This window comes from Solenopsis invicta, chromosome 1, assembly GCF_016802725.1.
Source record: "Solenopsis invicta isolate M01_SB chromosome 1, UNIL_Sinv_3.0, whole genome shotgun sequence".
Taxonomy (NCBI): domain Eukaryota; kingdom Metazoa; phylum Arthropoda; class Insecta; order Hymenoptera; family Formicidae; genus Solenopsis; species Solenopsis invicta.
This window is the reverse complement of record NC_052664.1, coordinates 31,953,932-31,972,135: the sequence shown is the minus strand read 5'-3', so window position 1 is coordinate 31,972,135 and position 18,204 is coordinate 31,953,932. Positions and strand designations below refer to the sequence as shown.

Below are 18,204 nucleotides of genomic sequence, written 5' to 3'. Positions count from 1 at the left end.
CATGACTTTCATTAGCGATATATTCTATTTTATAGTTTCATTATCTTAAAATTCTTATTAAGTTACCCATTTCGATAAAGTGATTTTTATTAAGTGCAGTTGAAGAAGCCCCCAAGTAAAGAGTAAAGGCTAAGAAGCCTATTGGATCGATATTAGTGTTGATGGGCCAGATACCCTTCAACAGCGTATTGCCCATATGATCAAAATGGACGTTCTTCTTCCTTCCTTCCTTTGACAAGGCAAGAACGAAAACTTCTTCCAATAGCCTTTGACAAAGGGCACGAGTTTCTTCAACCGTTCCCGAGTAGAGATTGAATCTATAAAAACAAATATTACTGAATCACGTAAATAGATTTAAGGATAAATTAAAACATCTCTGACGAATTATTTTAATAAAATTAATTTTATTAAATTTTTAATCAAAGTCATGATGAAATATTTTAATTTTTGCATTTTTTTTCCGAATTTCCAATATGCGAGGAAAGGAAAATGTTTTATGCAGTACATCGAGAATCGCATTATATTATTAAAAACTGTACGAAATACTGCAGCCCACCAGGCGTTAGGCCGCATCAAGTACCTTAAAATAAAATGCTGCCGCTTGAACAAGTACCAGCTGTAAAACGGCATGGTCCGTGAATCAGAAAATATATTATTATACATGTATTAATTATCATATAAAATAATACAAATATATAAAACATGTTGCATATTATGCATAGAGTAGGGCTCATAAATATTATTGCACAAATATTAATTTTATTAAATTTTTAATCAAAGTCATGATGAAATATTTTAACTTTTGCATATTTCTTCCCGAATGTCCAATAAGCGAGGAAAGGAAAATGTTTTAAGCAGTAAATCGAGAGTTTTTTATAATATTTTAATAAACTAAATATTTTGTGATATATACATATAACTATACTTTTAAAGTTAACTTCTATTTTGACAAAAGCGTAATCGTTCATTAATTTTAACAACTATATTAAAAATGAAGATAACGTAATGTATGCAAACATAAAAATATTTCATCATTACTTTGATTGAAAATTTAATCGAAGTTACAATTGATATATTACGTTATCTTAATTATTAATATAGTTGTTAAAATTAATAAACGATTACGTTTTCGTTAAAATAGAAGTTATTTTTAAAAGTATATTAATATATATAACTAAATATGTAGCTTATTAAGATGTTATAATAAAAAAAATATTAATATTATTAAATTTTCTATTTAAAAATGCAATAGTTGTATATCTTGTATATTTGCACATTTTTTATATTGACACTTTGAATATAAGAATCTCGAGATATCGACATCGACCTATTATAACGAGAGCAATTATCGCCTTATCGTGCAGTCTTCACATTTTACATTTTATATTTTATGTTAACATAATTATAACCAAATCTACAAAATTCTTTTAAAGATTCAAAAAATTATCCCATTTTAGTGCACGATGCTTACCGATAAGTTTTACTTGAATATTTCTTCAAGCTTTCATAGCGCGGAAGATTAAAATACTTCAAATAATCTCACAGTTTATTTTGGCTCTTTCAATCGTTAGGTTGATGTTATTTAATATTAACCATCAAAAAGATATTACTTAATATTATACTGCGCTATCGAATGAGATATTATAGATAAGACATATCATACATCTTTTCTTCGAAAGTGAAACAACTCAAGTGAATTGATAAAAAATTGAATTTCTCTAAAAGAAGAAAAAAGATTTTTTTTTTTAACTTGATAGAAAATTATTGACTACAGGATAATGACTACTTACAGGATAATATTTATTAATTCTTTATTAATTATATTTTTGGATTGTGTCACTTTTCAAATCAAAATGCGAAGTGATGCAACTAAAAAGTTAATCTTTCTCAGAAAAAGGGAGAAACTACTTCTTTTCAACTCTACAAAAAATTGACTAAAATATTAATAGCTACTTGATTAGAATGATGTTTACCTAATTCATTTATAGTAGTAAGTAAAAAATCGTGTTTTTTTTAGTTTTATCACTTTTGAAGAAACGATACAGTGTATATTATTTTGTATTAAATAAAAAAATATTTAATGTTATAATCCTTGTACAATAATGTATACTTTAAAAAGATAATGATATTGTTATTTTATTTATAAATTAATAAATTTGTATTTATTATATTAAATTATTATTTTACTTACTATTATTTAATTGACAAAATGACGATTATATTTATAAATAAAGTTTATTACGAATGGGTGTTTCTCATGTTCTTATTAAACAAATACAATAATTCGAGAGACCAAAATTACGCAACTATGGTAACCACTTTAGGACACGTGCATATTGCACATGCATACACGATCCATTTACACGCCACGTCAGTTATAGCTTCGGCGCGTCTAATTGTATCTCGACAAAACAATTTTTTTCTTTATATACTTTTTCCGGTATGCGCAACAATGATGAGCAATAAACGGCACATATGGCACTCGTGGTGCGTTCGTGACAATTCGACATTGCGAAATAATATTATGTACAAAAGTATTGGTGTCAAGTAAGAACAAGTAAGTCACGAATGAAAAAAATATTTATGATTCACATGTCACGAATATTCTTTCATTCCTATCATTATTAATATAAACGATTACGATTTAAACAATTGATTAGTTCCAGACTCTCAAAATTTAAGTACAATTAATGAGTGGAAAATAGGCTAATGAGAGTCAGCGCGGGTCAAAGAACGCAATCATAAGTATAGATATTGAATCATTTGTTTAATTCAAAATTACAAAACGAACGTTTTGACTCACTTTGGAGTCATCTTCAGCGTAACAAAAAATAGTACACGCAATAGAAATAGAAGCCATCATCAGTCATCGAAAACGGGAAACATCTAGGTCGTCAACGATTTGACAAATCCGTGGTGGCATTTTTAACAGTAAAAATATCGCAAGAGATGACACTTAACTTTATAACTGTCGTATAATTATTTTGAATCTCGATAAATTATTCTAATTAAAACTATTTTTTTCTCGTCGTCGTATCACTTCACTATATAATTGTCAAATGATTATTTTAGATGTCGAAAAATTATTTTAGTTGCGACTGTATGTACTCGTGGATCTCGTTTCGAGCTGATGACGACTAATGAAACTTGAGATAAGTTTTACGCGCGCGCGCGCGCGTGTATAGAAATCAATTTCTCTTGACGAAGTAAGCACTCAAACATTACTCGTTTCACACCAACACGTGTTCACGAGTCCGAATGCGTACTAACTGTCCAAAATATTACGTCTTACTTGAACGTTACGCAGAAGGTCAAGTGGTTGAAAATAATCAACGGCAAATTCAAATGTATAAATACCAAAAATATATAGAATAAATTGACGGTAAGTCGAATATTACAAAAAAATTAGTTAACCTTGTATCATTTTGACGGATTAAATCGATTATAATTTACTCAATAACGATACGCATGATGCAAATATTCGGTGTCTGTTTGTAAGTTGAGATTTTTATCTTGCAAACGGATATTTAGCATTTCGAAAATCAATCGTCTGCCCAAGTAGCGCTCATTATCTAAGATTTTGATGTTCTCCCAACTAAATTCGTGATTACAAATAAGTCTGTGTTCTGTAATGACAGAGTGATTACGCGTATTCCAATTAATGTGGTTGCGATGCTCATTAATTCTTGTTTTTAATTTCCTGTTGGTTTGGCCCACATATGACGCCTCGCAGTCTTTACATGCAATTTTATACACGACATTTTTCTTTAAATTAATCGAAAGAACATCCTTCTGTACTTTGATAACCCTGCTCAATTTATTCAGGCTAAAAAATGCCAATTTTACATTTAAACTATTTGTAATGGTCTTAAATTTATCTGAAATTGTAGGGATATATGGCAACAAAAACCACCGCGTTCTTTCACTTGTAGTGTTAATGCCGTTATCATTGATTGTCCGTCTTAATGTGCTTTTATGACTAAGGAATTTTAGACGGTTATTCATTGTTTCGAAAATAAATTCAGCAAGGTAGTCATAAATTAACAAGGTTTTAACAATAAACTTAATATTCTTTTGATAAAATTTGGCGTCAGATAATAAAAATGCCCTGTCAACCATTCCCATGACAGTCCCTTTTTTTGTGATAAAGTGTGAGCCGAAAGAAAATTTAAGTATCGGCCCGAATAAGTGAGCTTGTGAAACCAATCAAACATCAACTTATTGTTGTCTTTAATGATAGTAAGATCGTAAGATAGTAAGTCCAAAAAATCTATCCTATCGCCCCCTCTCTCTAACGTAAACTGCATTCTTGGATAGAATGAGTTAAATGTCGTTAATGTATGATCAACTAAATTATTTGGAACTGCCATAACTATATCATCCATATATCTGAAGTAAAATGGCAAACAAATTCCGATTTTTTCAAGAGCTTTAGCCTCTAAATCTTATATGACGAGATCAGAGATTATAGGTGAAAGTGGAAACCCATGGGGGTGCCAAATTTTTGTTTGTAGAACCTGTAATCAAAACTAAAATATGTGGAGTCCATAATCCAATTAATTACATTATTTTTTTTATTCCAATTCTCTCTATGACCTCTTGATTAAATGGATGCGTTCTTGCAAGCGCAAATCGAATTTTCATCCAAAGACTAGGCAGATGGTAAAGTGTCTTTTAATAATGATAATTGTAAGTACCGCCATAAATACGACTACATTAGCTTTGATAGGATATCACATCAGTGTAAGACAAGAAACTTTAATCAATATCTTTAACGCTTCCATGCATCTGTACGCCACTACTGCGTCGTATAAATACGCGATCGACGAGATCCAATTTGTGTTACAATGTTGCGGTCACTCCTCTTATACCGATTGGTTTCTCTTCAACTGGCAGGTAACCCTTCAATATTATATCTACCTGCCCGATTGTAGATATTGAAATCACCTCAGAAAATGTTTGCTGAGTGACAATAAATAAACATTACATTAACAGTAATGTCCCTGTAAGCATTACAATATTTCTAATATATCATTAAAAATTAATAGATATAATATTAAAATAATATTCCAAAATTATAATATTTTTTAATGTTATAGAAATATTCTAATAATACTATATGTCCGCTTTATATAACATTTGTGATATATTATTTCAATATTCGTGGAATATTAAAAAAATGTACAAATATTATTTTTGTTTAAAAATCAATGCAAATTATTATGCATAAAATATTTATAAATTTTATATAATTATTACATTTAAAAGTTATAATGTTACCAATAAATTAAAATATTAAAGTAAATAATATTATTTACTTTTCGTATAATATTATCAGGAGTGGACATACAACCACTTTCTATTAATATTTTATTTATATAATAAATAATATATAAATAATATTGTAGCGCTTATAGAAGTATAATCTGTCTGCCACAATTTACCCAATATTATCCACTTCTTATTTAATTTGTTTTTTAAAGTCAAAAAATTTTATTGATAATTTTATTGATAATTCTATATTTACTGTAACTCTGACATTTTGTAATTTATTATTGCTTTCTTATTATATTTTCAATAATAATTTTTTTTAGATAAAGAGTTTTCCTTTTCGATAAAAAGATAAAAGAGATCGATAAAAATATATTTTTGCAATTCATTTTCGAGAAGAAAGTAGATTACGCGTCTCGAGAGGAAATAGCGGAACAAAATGGAATTTCAGGCGAAGACTACAGAAATCTCGGAGTCCCTTTTAGCTGCTGCAACTTGCGCGCTGCGACACCTTGTATGCACTTAGAGATGACGGATGACAAAACGTACGATAAACGTTAACGGCTGCGCGGAAGTCATCAGTCCTATTCTTCTCAGAACCGTCATAGTCGCTTACATTATGACCATCACTGTAATTGTTATACAAATGCTATTGGTTGTTAACTAGGATTTTTTACAAGTAAAAATAACAAAAATTGTAATAATTATAACGTTTTTTGCGCGACGTGTTCGAGCGCGCATCGTGGTGACCATAATATCTCAACACTCAGTTATTCGAAACAAGAAATCCAAAAAGATTCTTAATCTACAAATATTTGGCTATCGACGGGACTAGAATGATTAAAATCGAACTATTTTTAAAATAATTATTATGTATGTAAAAATAAATTACAAAAAAATTACTCAAAATTTTGAAAGTTTAACGTAAAAAAAATGCACTTAGTAATATAATTTAATTTCGCTAGTTCCAACGATAGAAAAAAGTGTTTTGAATATATAGGTAAAAAGCAAATTCAATCTATTCATTAGTTTGTCTAAAATCGTGGTCACCAGTTTAAAAAACATAGTTTCGAGAAAAATGCGTTTAAAGTTGTGAATACAATTTACTCGTACAATTTCAGTACTTATGTAAGTATCATTCTAATCAGTAATTCTCAGCTTATATTATATGGCTTGGAATTGCAGATTAGAATGATACTTACCATGACGAGCAAAAATTTTCTGTACGAACATATAAATATCTTTATCCATTGAGTCGTAAAAAAATTTTCGTTTACTAATGTTTTTTATTATTAGTTGTCGGAACAAAGATATTTTCATCATTTGATGTCGACATATTGCTCATAGTCTTTTCGACTACTCGTGCATTACTGGAAGCTTCTGAAATACATTTTTGTAATAAATACATGTGTTAATTGTTTCATTTCTGTATTTGTTGAAATTATTGCAAATCATAAAACGCACGAAACGGTCCAAATTTTTTCTGGAACAACAGTTTCTGCCAAGTTTCGTCTAACGGAGTAAATTGTTTTTTTATATGCTTCAGATAATTCTGTACGTTTTTTAGATTTTTTGGAAAATACTTTAATCGAAATCAGTCCATGATCCTGGTACAGATATGCAGTACGTATCGTACAATAAAACATAATATTCAATTATTCTGCAAAATGTATAAAATTTTAAATTAAAACATTAATTTTTTAATGTTTTAATTTAAAACTTTATACATTTCTCTATTCAAAATTTCAATAACTGGCCATATCATTAACTGCAATAAATTATTTACAATATACATCCGTATTCTCTGATGGACACGAGTGCAGGAACAAATTTTTTGTTAAAAATTTTCTCTCAATTATGACGGGAGTATCTCCATTGTAACAAATTTATTTAATAACAATAATTGTGTTACTTTTTGTATAACAATAATTGTCAGGTTTCTTAGCTGTCAAAGCCAAGTCTTTAAATTGAATTGCATGATGTGTGCTCTTTTGCAATTTGCAGGAAGAATTTCTTCAACACGGAATAAGTGGATTCGTTGCCAATAGTTATAAAATAGATATTTAATTCGGAGATTCTATTGTACAGCTGCTGCAGTGGCTTTCCGGCTTTTCAGAGCATTTTCTTTACTGTCTTCATGTAGTTTTCAAAAGAAAACGCAGAGAAATTGTCGAGTGATCCATATTTTACTACGTTTTCGTTTAAATGAATCAAATTGTGCACGTTATAAATAGTTATAAACTTTATAAATAATTGAAAAGTTTTCTTTATTCATTCTTTGTTTGTTAAATAAATAATGACGGGATGTTCTCGGAAAACATCAAAATAGCTTTTCGAAACGATGTCGTTTTGATGTCAAATGAAAGCCGAAGATTATTCGAAATTGGAGTAAAAAATCCATTGAAATTAACAAAAATTTCGAAAATTTTTGACTTGCATTTTTGACATCGAAACGACATCGTTTTGAGGAAATATTTTTGACTAGGTTGGTTTAGCATCTTAAGTATGTTATATATTAAATACGTATTTAAGTTAGTATATACATATATACATACATACATACATACATACATACATACGTACGTACGTACGTACGTACGTACGTACGTACGTACGTACGTACGTACGTACGTACGTATGTATGTATGTATGTATGTATGTATGTATGTATGTAATACAAATATTTATTTTTACAGAATATTGGAAAAAAATGATCGAGGAGAATCGCGACTAGATTACTCAGGATGATAATGGCCAAAGTATCCAAATAACTGAACCTATAAAGGAAGATTTTCAGCAAACATTTCTATAATCACAAAAAAGTGACAAAAATAACGATAAATAAAATATTTATTTTAGTAAGGACATTATATAAAGAAGATTTGTAACCCTAGGCCGCGACACAGGCTTTTGCATAGCTGCATAACCGTATGCATAAAGAAATTAATTGGTCCATTTTCTTATGCATGTGCTAACGGACCAATCAACTTTCTTATGCATACGGTTATGCAGCTATGCAAAATTTTGTGTCGCGACCTTTATAGGCTTTTTACAATAAGCTATTAGTCGGTATCACAAGTCACAAGCCATAAAAATTGACCAATCACAGCCAAATGTGAAGAGAATATTTAACTGTGATTGATCGATTTTTATGACTTGTGACTCGTAATACCGACTAATAGCCTATAATAGTCTTTCTACAATAAGCTATTAGTCGGTCATTATAAGTCATAAGCCATAAAAATTGACGGTAATTATTCAGTTTGGGTACTTCACCTCCGATTATTATGAAACTAATCTCATTCAACGCGTTTTCACACGAAACAAACGAATCTGGCAGAAAAATGTGTCTATGTATTTTTATATTATGTACAGTGCGACGAATCAGTCAGTCGCTGGAAAGTGTTTATGACAAGAACGAACTTTGAAGTTCTTGTACTCGCGCTCGGCGCCTCCTTGTGCACCAGGTTTGCTAATAGTCATGCCCAGTCCATATTGTGGAGATGACATCTCAAAAAATCAAATCAGTTAAAATTTAAATCGTGGGCATAGCTAATCTTAGGCTTCTTCTTTTCTTCCAATTTTTTTGTAAAATCTATCCTATCAAAGTTTTTTTTGGTGCGTACTTTTATTTTACAAAAGAATTTTGTGATCTGTCAAACCAATTCAAAAATTAATTTATTCTATAATGCTATCGGCATTTAGGATCTTCTTGATAATAGAGAAAGGCGAAAAGGTCTAACAATAAGTTCTATTCCTCAGGAAAGCAATTAAACAATATTTCTCATATAGAGAATACATTTACAGTTGTCACATTTACATTGAAGTAAAGAATTCTACAAATTACGTTTATTTTTTCAGTTTTGTACGCGTTGATTCGTATAAGTTGACACTGTTTCATTTTCATAAAGATGTATGTGAAAAAAATGAAATACAAAAAATGTAATGTATAATCATAATAAAAAAATTATTATGATAATATAATTATCATAATAATACATATAATTACACATTCTTTTTTTACATATTCTTTTTGGTATGTATATCATTATATGTATATCAGGTGAACATCTATGCGTTTAAAGAAGAGGTAGTTTTTGTACAAATTGTCGAAACCACATGTAGCTCGTACAGGCAGACAATGAATACCAGGTGATTATATAACTTAAATGTTCGTTTCTTAAAGTTACTTTTGTCTGTCCTCCGACCGGACCTTGAGGTGTGCCATATCCAGCCAATAATTCTATGTACACAGGTTCTGCTTCTGCTACCTTTGCCATTGCATATAAATCTCTAAAACAAACACATATATATGCTTGAATTTTTGTGTAATAGAACACATTTCTTACAATTCTTACAGTTCTTTAATTTTAGCATACATAAATAAGCAAAGTTGAGTAATAACCAATTAATAACCAATTAAAAAGTTATAAATTTAATTAAAAAGTTAAATAATAAAGTAGTAGAGAGATATTTTGATTGTTGCTGTATCAATACAAATTGAAACAAGAATGCCTTCTACAGTCACAGCTAGGTCTCCGTGCTTGTATTGTTTGTATGATTTTATATACTTTCCTTCAATTCAATGAACTGCATGCCGAATTATTTGTATGGATACAGCAACGGTCAAAATATCTCTCTACTACTTTAAAGTCACGCTGCCTTGGAAAGCGTTCTAACTCATAGTCGATTATTGCGAGAAAAATCATCACAGCCTCAGTGGTCGAGTTGGCTAAGATACCTGTACCGGAGATTCGGGAGGTCCCAGGTTTGAACCCTGGCTGAGGTGATATTTTTCGCAATAATTTCTTTACAGTTTTTTCAGAGGGGAAAAGGATTAATATTTAATAATACATGATATTACTTAATCTTGTTCAATTTAGAATTGTGTTATGACTGAAAATTAATTCGACATGCAATTCATTGAATTTGAGAAAAGTATATAAAATCACACAAACAATACAAGCGCAAAGACCTAGCTGCGACTGTAGAAGGCATTCTTGTTTTAATTTGTATTAAATAATAAAGTGTAAAAGTTAATTTTTAACCTCAATTAGTTATTTTTAAAACATAAACTTTAACTTAATAAGCATTAAAACGTATATGAATTTATTTTTTCCCAAATTAAAAATTTCCTTGTGTAAAGAAAAAACATCGATATTAAAAGTATTTTTATATCATTTCACATACATTTAATTTACAAATAATTAAATAATATTGAATTTATTTGGTATTATTGTAATTGTTATGTTATTTAGAGTAATTCAATTTTTCAAAATTACAACATTCTGACTTAATAATACTTTTAAATATTAATTTTTAATTTAATGTTAACACAACTTAACTGAATTAATTTTTCGTTTATGTAACTTTCAATGTAATTAAATTTTATAAACCATTAACTTTAGTTTATTTAAAAATAAATAAAGTTATAAAAAGGAAAATAAATATATTAATATATCCAATCTTGCAAATAAGTAAATTATGCATTATTACCTGAAATGCCATACACCTTTCGCAGGAGCATTGTCAGGTACAAATGGAGGTCGCTTTTCCGTTGCCCTGATAATGCCAATAATTTCTATGGGATCTGTAATCTTCTTTTCCATTTTAAACGTTGAACGATCACTTCTAGGAATCCATCCACGATTCACCATGATAGTAGCGCTAAAATCAAGATATAATCCTAAATTAATTATTTAATAAATCAGAAAATATAAAAATATTACAAGCTTTATTCTTTCAAAATTTCTTTTCACAATTAGCTGTTAGTAAAAACATTTGTGTAATTACTCGCGATCCTCCAATCTGAAAGGCGTAATTACGTAATATCCTGAGCCTGCTTTACGAGAAAATATTCCACCACCTTTTTCGCTAACGGCTTCGCCATCGAGAATAAGGCTTCTAGGTCCTATCAAAAATTCCTTTTCATATAAAAATTTGCCCTTCACTTTTGTACGATAATACTCTTTATCTTTCAGTTCATTTAAGCTAAAAACAAGTGTTTTTTTTTATTAAACGTTTGTAAATAAATAATACTTAAAATACAATCTTCAATATAATAATCTTACTCAGTTGGCAGCTCAATTGGTTCTGCTGAAGTCCGTTGCTTTAGTTTTTCTATTAAATCTAGTTTCCATCTCAATCTCTTAACTTGCCATGTACCAAGAATAAAAGTGGTGATAGGTATTCCCTAAAATCAATTAGAAAAGTTACTTTGTAGAAGTAATTACAAGATTAGCTCACAAACTAATTAACTTAATCAATTAAATTTATAAATTGACAACTATAAAAATTTAAAGTGAACTAAAACTCTAACTTTTTAATTATTTTAATTAAAAGATTTAATTAAAATTAAATAAAAATAAAAATTTTATTAAAATTTTATTTTTGATAAAAACATTATTAAATTTGACTTAATTTAAAGTATATTTTATATTAATAAATTATTTTTTATAATAATAAATTTATAATTTGCAGAAAATGGAAAGGAAAATAATACAATATCAATTTTAAGTTTTGTAGTTGGCTATTGTTAAATCTAATCAGCCGATCAATTTAATCAAAGATAGTGAAATTGGTCCATAGTTACAGTTTTTTTCTATTAAAAAGTAAAATAACTATAGTTATCGAATCTGAAGAGTAACATGTTACAGTCATAGTTTCTAAAAAAAAGTAACAAATGGTTATTTTTTAATTATTTTTCTATTAATTTTTATAATGTACATTGCTGCTTTAAAAACAAGAATCTTACATTTCTAACATTATCTTTGTTGTAATTCTTGATTTATTTAATTAACGAATTACACTATAGAGAATATAAAAGAACGTATACAGAACACGCACGATCTTGATGACAGACATAAGACAAGTGACACATATGTAATACATAGCAACGATATAGAAATCATATTGAACATGTATCGTTAGCTTATTTCATACAGCACCAACACTCTTTTATATTTACTAGATTAAATTATTAATTCTAACACCCCCTCTTAATCTAGTGAGTATAAACAATTTCAGTTATTAAAGTTTAAATCCTTTTTAAACCTAGTCCTTTTGTACAAAATTTATGCTTTGGACCATTTAAAGACTTAGTAAATATATCAGCTATCATCTTGTCAGTTGAAACATATTTAAGTGTAATTAAATTTCTGTCAACAGTTTGTCTGACAAAATGATATTTGATTTCAATGTGTTTTGTCTTGTTATGAAACACAGGATTACATGCCAACTTTTGTGCACTCTGATTATCATTACATAAGATAATTTTCTCATCATAACTAATTAATTCATTTAACAAGCCTTTTAAATGTATAGCTTCCTTGGCAGACTCGGAAAGAGCAATATATTCTGCTTCTGTACTCGATAATGCCACTAAACGCTGTTTTCGAGCCTCCCAAGATATTGCACCATTTCCTAGAATAAATACAAAACCAGTATAAGACTTTCGATCATTTAAATCATTTGCCCAGTCTGCATCACAGAAACCAACCACATTCAAAGAATTAGTTTTTTGATAAGTTAAAGAATAATCGATTGTCCCTTTTAAATATCTTAGAATTCTTTTTGCAGCTTTCCAATGCTGGGCATCATGATTTAAATTGAATTGACTTAAATAGCTAGTTACAAAAGCAATATCAGGTCTAGTATTAACTGCTAAAAACATTAAAGCTCCAATTAATTGTTGGTAGGGTACATCAATATTTTCTTTTTTATTATAATCTAACTTAGAACCAACTTCCATAGGAGTAACAACATCTTTCGCTTCAGTTAAATTAAATCTAACAAGTAATTCCTGAATAAAATCTTTTTGATTGATACTAATTGTATTCATGAAATTATCTTTATGTATATTTAAACCTAAACATCGTTTAGCTTTTCCTAAATCTTTAATTTTAAAACACTTCATTAATTGATCTTTAAGTTTTAAACAATCTTTCTCATCATTAGAGAAAATCAAAAAATCATCCACATATAATGCAATAATTATAATAGATTTGTCTAAAACTTTAAAGTATATACAGGCTTCATAATTTGATTTTTTGAAACCTAATTTTTCCAAAACATTTTCAACCTTTTTGTTCCAAACTCTGGAAGATTGTTTGAGACGGGATGCGCACGATTGGACACCACCACTCACAGCGGCCGATGCCTAGAGTTTTTCCGTTGGTTTGGTTAGATAAGTCAAGATGATTGGTTGGTGTCCAATCGTGCTGTGTCCAAAAGAGTGTCACCCGTTTGAGACCATAGATCGCTCTTTTCAATAAACATACTTTTTCTTTATTATTTGAATCTATGAAACCTTCTGGCTGATACATATAGATTTTTTCTGATAATTCACCATTTAGAAAAGCAGTATCGACATCCAAATGATCTATATTTAAATTTAATTCAGCTGAAAGTGCAATTAATAATCTTATACTTGAATGTCTTACTACTGGCGAGAAAGTTTCATAGTAATCTACACCGTATTCTTGGGTAAAACCTTTAGCTACTAAACGAGCTTTATATTTGACTTTTTCACCCATTGTATTTCTTTTAGTACGAAATACCCACTTATTTTTAACTATTTTTTGATTCTCTGGAGGATCTACCAAAGTCCAAACCTTATTTTTCGCCATTGAATGAAGTTCTGCTCTCATTGCTTCTTTCCATTTATCATGGTCATCTCGCTTCAAAACTTCAGTAAGATTCTTAGGATCACTTGGCTCACAGGCTGCTTGAAACAGGAAATAATCGGAAAACTTCTTGCTACTTCTATTTCTTTTAGGATATCTTCTCTCTGTTTCTCTAATGTCTTCTCCTACATTATCTTGATCCTCTTGATCTTGATTTTTATCATTATCTTGATCCTCTTGATCTTGATCTTTATGATCTTGATGTCTATTCTCTGTTTCTCTATTGTCTTCTTCAGCATCTTGTTGGAATTCTTGATCTGTTAAACTTTGAAATTCTTCTTCATCTTCTTCAGATCTTCTTTCTGATCTAATATCATTTTGTTGTATGTCTTCTTCAGAAGAAAGAACTTCTTTATCTTCATTACTCAAATGAATATAAGAATTTAAATTATTATCTGCTTCACTTCTTTCTTCTATTGAAAATTTATTTTCCAAGAAAACAACATCTCTTGCTCTGATAATCTTTCCTTTATCTTCTATATCAAATAATCGGTAGCCTTTGGAATCTTCACAATAGCCAACAAATATATAGGGTTTTCCTTTTGCATCCCATTTATTTCTTAGATTCTTTGGAACATGTACATATGCTAGACAACCAAAGACTTTTAAATGACTGAGATCTATTTTTTTACCTGTCCATATCTCTTGAGGAGTTGCTCCTTTAATTATTTTATGTGGAGAACGATTTTTTAAATAGACAGCAGTATTAACTGCTTCTGCCCACATCTTGTGATCACAATTAGCAACATGCATCATACAACGTGCTTTTTCTATGATTGTCCTATTTAATCTTTCCGCCACTCCATTCTGTTCCGGAGTATAAGGAATTGTTAATTGATGTCTGATGCCCTTTGATTTCAGATAAGCCTTAAATTCCTGACTAAGATATTCTCGTTCATTATCAGTGCGAAGAACCTTTATTGTATGACCTGTTTCATTCTCCACCATGACTTGATATTCCTTGAATATTGAATATACTTCATTTTTCGAAGCAAGAAAATAAGCATAAACTTTTCTTGAGAAATCTATAAAAGTAAGAATGTACCTTTTTCCACTCCAAGAATAATCAGGCATAGGGCCACACAAATCAGAATGAATAATCTCAAGTAAATTTCTAGCTCTACTTGATTGAATTCTTTTGAATGGCTTCCTTGTTTGTTTACCTTGTAAGCATGCAATACATTGCTCACCTTTTTCATCAGCGAAACTAACTCCTGTTGCCAAACCTTGTTTCAATAAATTCATACTTATACGATTGAGATGTCCAAGTCTTCTATGCCAGATATCTTCACCATCCAGATGCTTCGCCAGATTTCCGACTTCTGTACCCAATTCTTCTGTATCCAATTTATATAAACCATTATGAATTGAAGCTGTTATAACTACTTCACCTTCGATTGAACAGTCTTCAGTATCATAAACTTGACAACCTTCGGAATTAAAAATAACAATGTAATTATTTTTAATCATTTTACTTACAGAAAGCAGATTGGTTTTTAAATCTGGTACATAGACTACTTCAGAAATTCTCTTCGGACCATTTCTTGTAGAAACCAGTACATCTCCTGTACCATAAGCCTTTAACTTATGTCCACTAGCAACAGCAATATTATGAGAAGTATTTGAATTAAAATTTTCAAACCAGTCCTTCTTGTTTGAAAGATGTGTAGTCGCTCCTGAATCGATGTACCAATCTTCCGAATCTAAATTCTTCACTGACACAAGTAAAGCTTTATCAGCTTTATTCTTCTTGCTTGTCGTTTTTTCTTGCTTATCCTTCACATTATCTTTATTTTCCCTTTTATTAGGACAATTATATTTTAAATGACCTTCTTTTAAACAATTATAACAAACCACCTTTCTTTTGTTGTACACTTTATTATTTTTTGAATAAAGCGCCTTTTCGCTTGAGCTATTAAAATATTTAATATCCTGCAATAGCTTAGCTTTAACAAAATCACTGGTCAATCTGATGTTAGCACTTTCTAAGGCCATTACCATAGGATTATAATCTTCTGTAAGTCCACTTAACATAATGACAGCAACAAATTCGTCGTCTAACGCAGCATCCATATCAGCTAACTTCTGTGAAATAGACATTATCTCACTTACATAAAGTTCCATATTTTTGAAATTCTGCAACTTCATTCCTGACAATGTGCGTAGCAATGTCAATCTTCTTGATAGTCCTTTGTCTTCATATGCTTTTTGTAAATTTGACCAAGCTTCTTTTGCATTTTCAGCAGATCTCACATACGCATACGCAGAAGATTTTATCATTAAGCATATTTTCGCTAAAGCTTTCTGATCTCTTCGTTTCTTCTCGACTTCTGAAGTTGTGTCTTCTTCAGGATAACCCTCTATCGCAGCCCACAAATTTTCATGAATCAGGGCCATCTTCATGCCGAATTTCCAGTTATTGTAACTTTCGCGTCCTTCTAGCTTTTCAAAAGCAAGATGAATTGCCGATTCACTCATTTTAATGCTCGGCAGACGTGAAACTATTTAATTGATTAAATACGGCAAGATTAAACCTGATAGAAACTTAGATCCTGCTTGAACTTCTGTCTATCCGTTTTTGTGTCTGGTTTTCTATCCGTTTCTTATATTCGTCTCAATTAATCTATATGAAAGCTTCTGGGCCCATAACCTGTTGTAATTCTTGATTTATTTAATTAACGAATTACACTATAGAGAATATAAAAGAACGTATACAGAACACGCACGATCTTGATGACAGACATAAGACAAGTGACACATATGTAATACATAGCAACGATATAGAAATCATATTGAACATGTATCATTAGCTTATTTCATACAGCACCAACACTCTTTTATATTTACTAGATTAAATTATTAATTCTAACAATCTTATTATTCTACAATTATTTTATATACTTATACCAAATAGTTATGTTACATTATTTGATATATGATAAATCATGGTTATTTTTAAATTGTAGAAACGTTAGACAATAATGGTATCACAAATTAACAAAAAATTTGCAATAATTACACTAAGATGATTATATTATTGTCTTACCAAATATTGTTTCAAGATTAATTGCCCAGTTATCAAAATTTTATAAAAGATCAATATTTCTACATCTGTTCTTGTAAATATACAATTGTAGATCATAAATTTTAGGTAAGATTTTGTCACATAATTTTATGAATTTATCTATATTGCAAACCTATTTAGTACTACAGTACTATAAATAAAATTTTAGAATAACTAGTAAATAATAATTTTGTCTGTAACATTACTTGCCAATATGCAATATCCAAATAGCCCAATTTCCTCCTCTGATTTTCGATATCTGTTCGTCTCGATGACATTAGGTCTAGACAGTTTACTTTTACATCTGCTTTGTATATTTATATTATCGAATAATGACACGTGCGTTCTTCTATTGAGAGCACATTTTACACCTCTCAAAATCTCCAATATTTTTGTCACATTCATGTTTGACTTTTAGTTAAACAAAAAGTAATAAATAAAATTCTACGTTCTTAATTATAAACGACTGGCATAATTACATATAATAAAAGATAATTGCTGAATATGGCACCGTGCCAACTTGTCTCAATTTCTGACAATAGGACAATAGCAGAAATCTTGGAAAACCTAGCCTCCTTTACTGTTTATAACTATAAAGGGCCTCGCACATGAAATGCATAACATAACATATGCACAACATAAGACCGATGGGCCAATGAGCATCTAACATAAAGTCGCCATATTGATTTACATAGCATTTTCATTGGTCCGTTGGTCTTATGTTGTGCTTATGTTACGTTATGCATTTCATGTGCGAGGCCCTTAAGGGTGCCGTCACATGGGGCGTAACTTGCGTAGCGTAATTTGTGTATTCTAGTAACTTACTAAAATATGTTACGCCATTTAAAAGCCTTCTTTCACATGAAGCGTATTTTGCGGATTTTCAAGAAATGCGTATCTAATGCAACCAATTGCTGATTAGGGTTTCTCTTGTACTCTCTAACAAAAATACTAAACAAATTTACGATTGGTTTTTGTAATTTACGCGTCTCGGAAAGTATGTACGCCTCATGTGGAACTGATACTCTGCACACTAGTATGTATGAATCATCTATGTACGAATCTAACCTGTGCGGGTATATATTCCTGTTCCTTGTAATTTTCAAAAATTTATATATTTAAAACAAAATAAATATAAATTAGGCATTTAAGAAGAAGAAATATAAATTAAAACAAAATAAATAT

At 29.7% G+C, this 18,204-nt stretch overlaps 1 protein-coding gene across 2 annotated transcripts; it reads right to left on the bottom strand.

The window, feature by feature from the left end:
* Positions 1-9,006: 9,006 nt before the first annotated feature.
* On the bottom strand, positions 9,007-17,599 carry LOC105198619 (surfeit locus protein 1). 2 transcript variants are annotated; one of them, XM_026134447.2, is made up of 5 exons: positions 17,226-17,599; positions 11,343-11,464; positions 11,065-11,262; positions 10,768-10,938; positions 9,007-9,564 (listed from the first exon to the last, which is right to left on the bottom strand). In XM_026134447.2, exons 1-5 carry the CDS (start codon positions 17,295-17,297, stop codon positions 9,351-9,353), a joined length of 777 nt encoding a protein of 258 aa, XP_025990232.1. In that variant the 5' UTR covers positions 17,298-17,599; the 3' UTR covers positions 9,007-9,350. The 2 variants fall into 2 exon arrangements, with proteins under 2 accessions (XP_025990232.1, XP_025990231.1); XM_026134446.2 differs by having other exon boundaries at positions 17,230-17,599.
* Between the last annotated feature and the right edge of the window lie 605 nt (positions 17,600-18,204).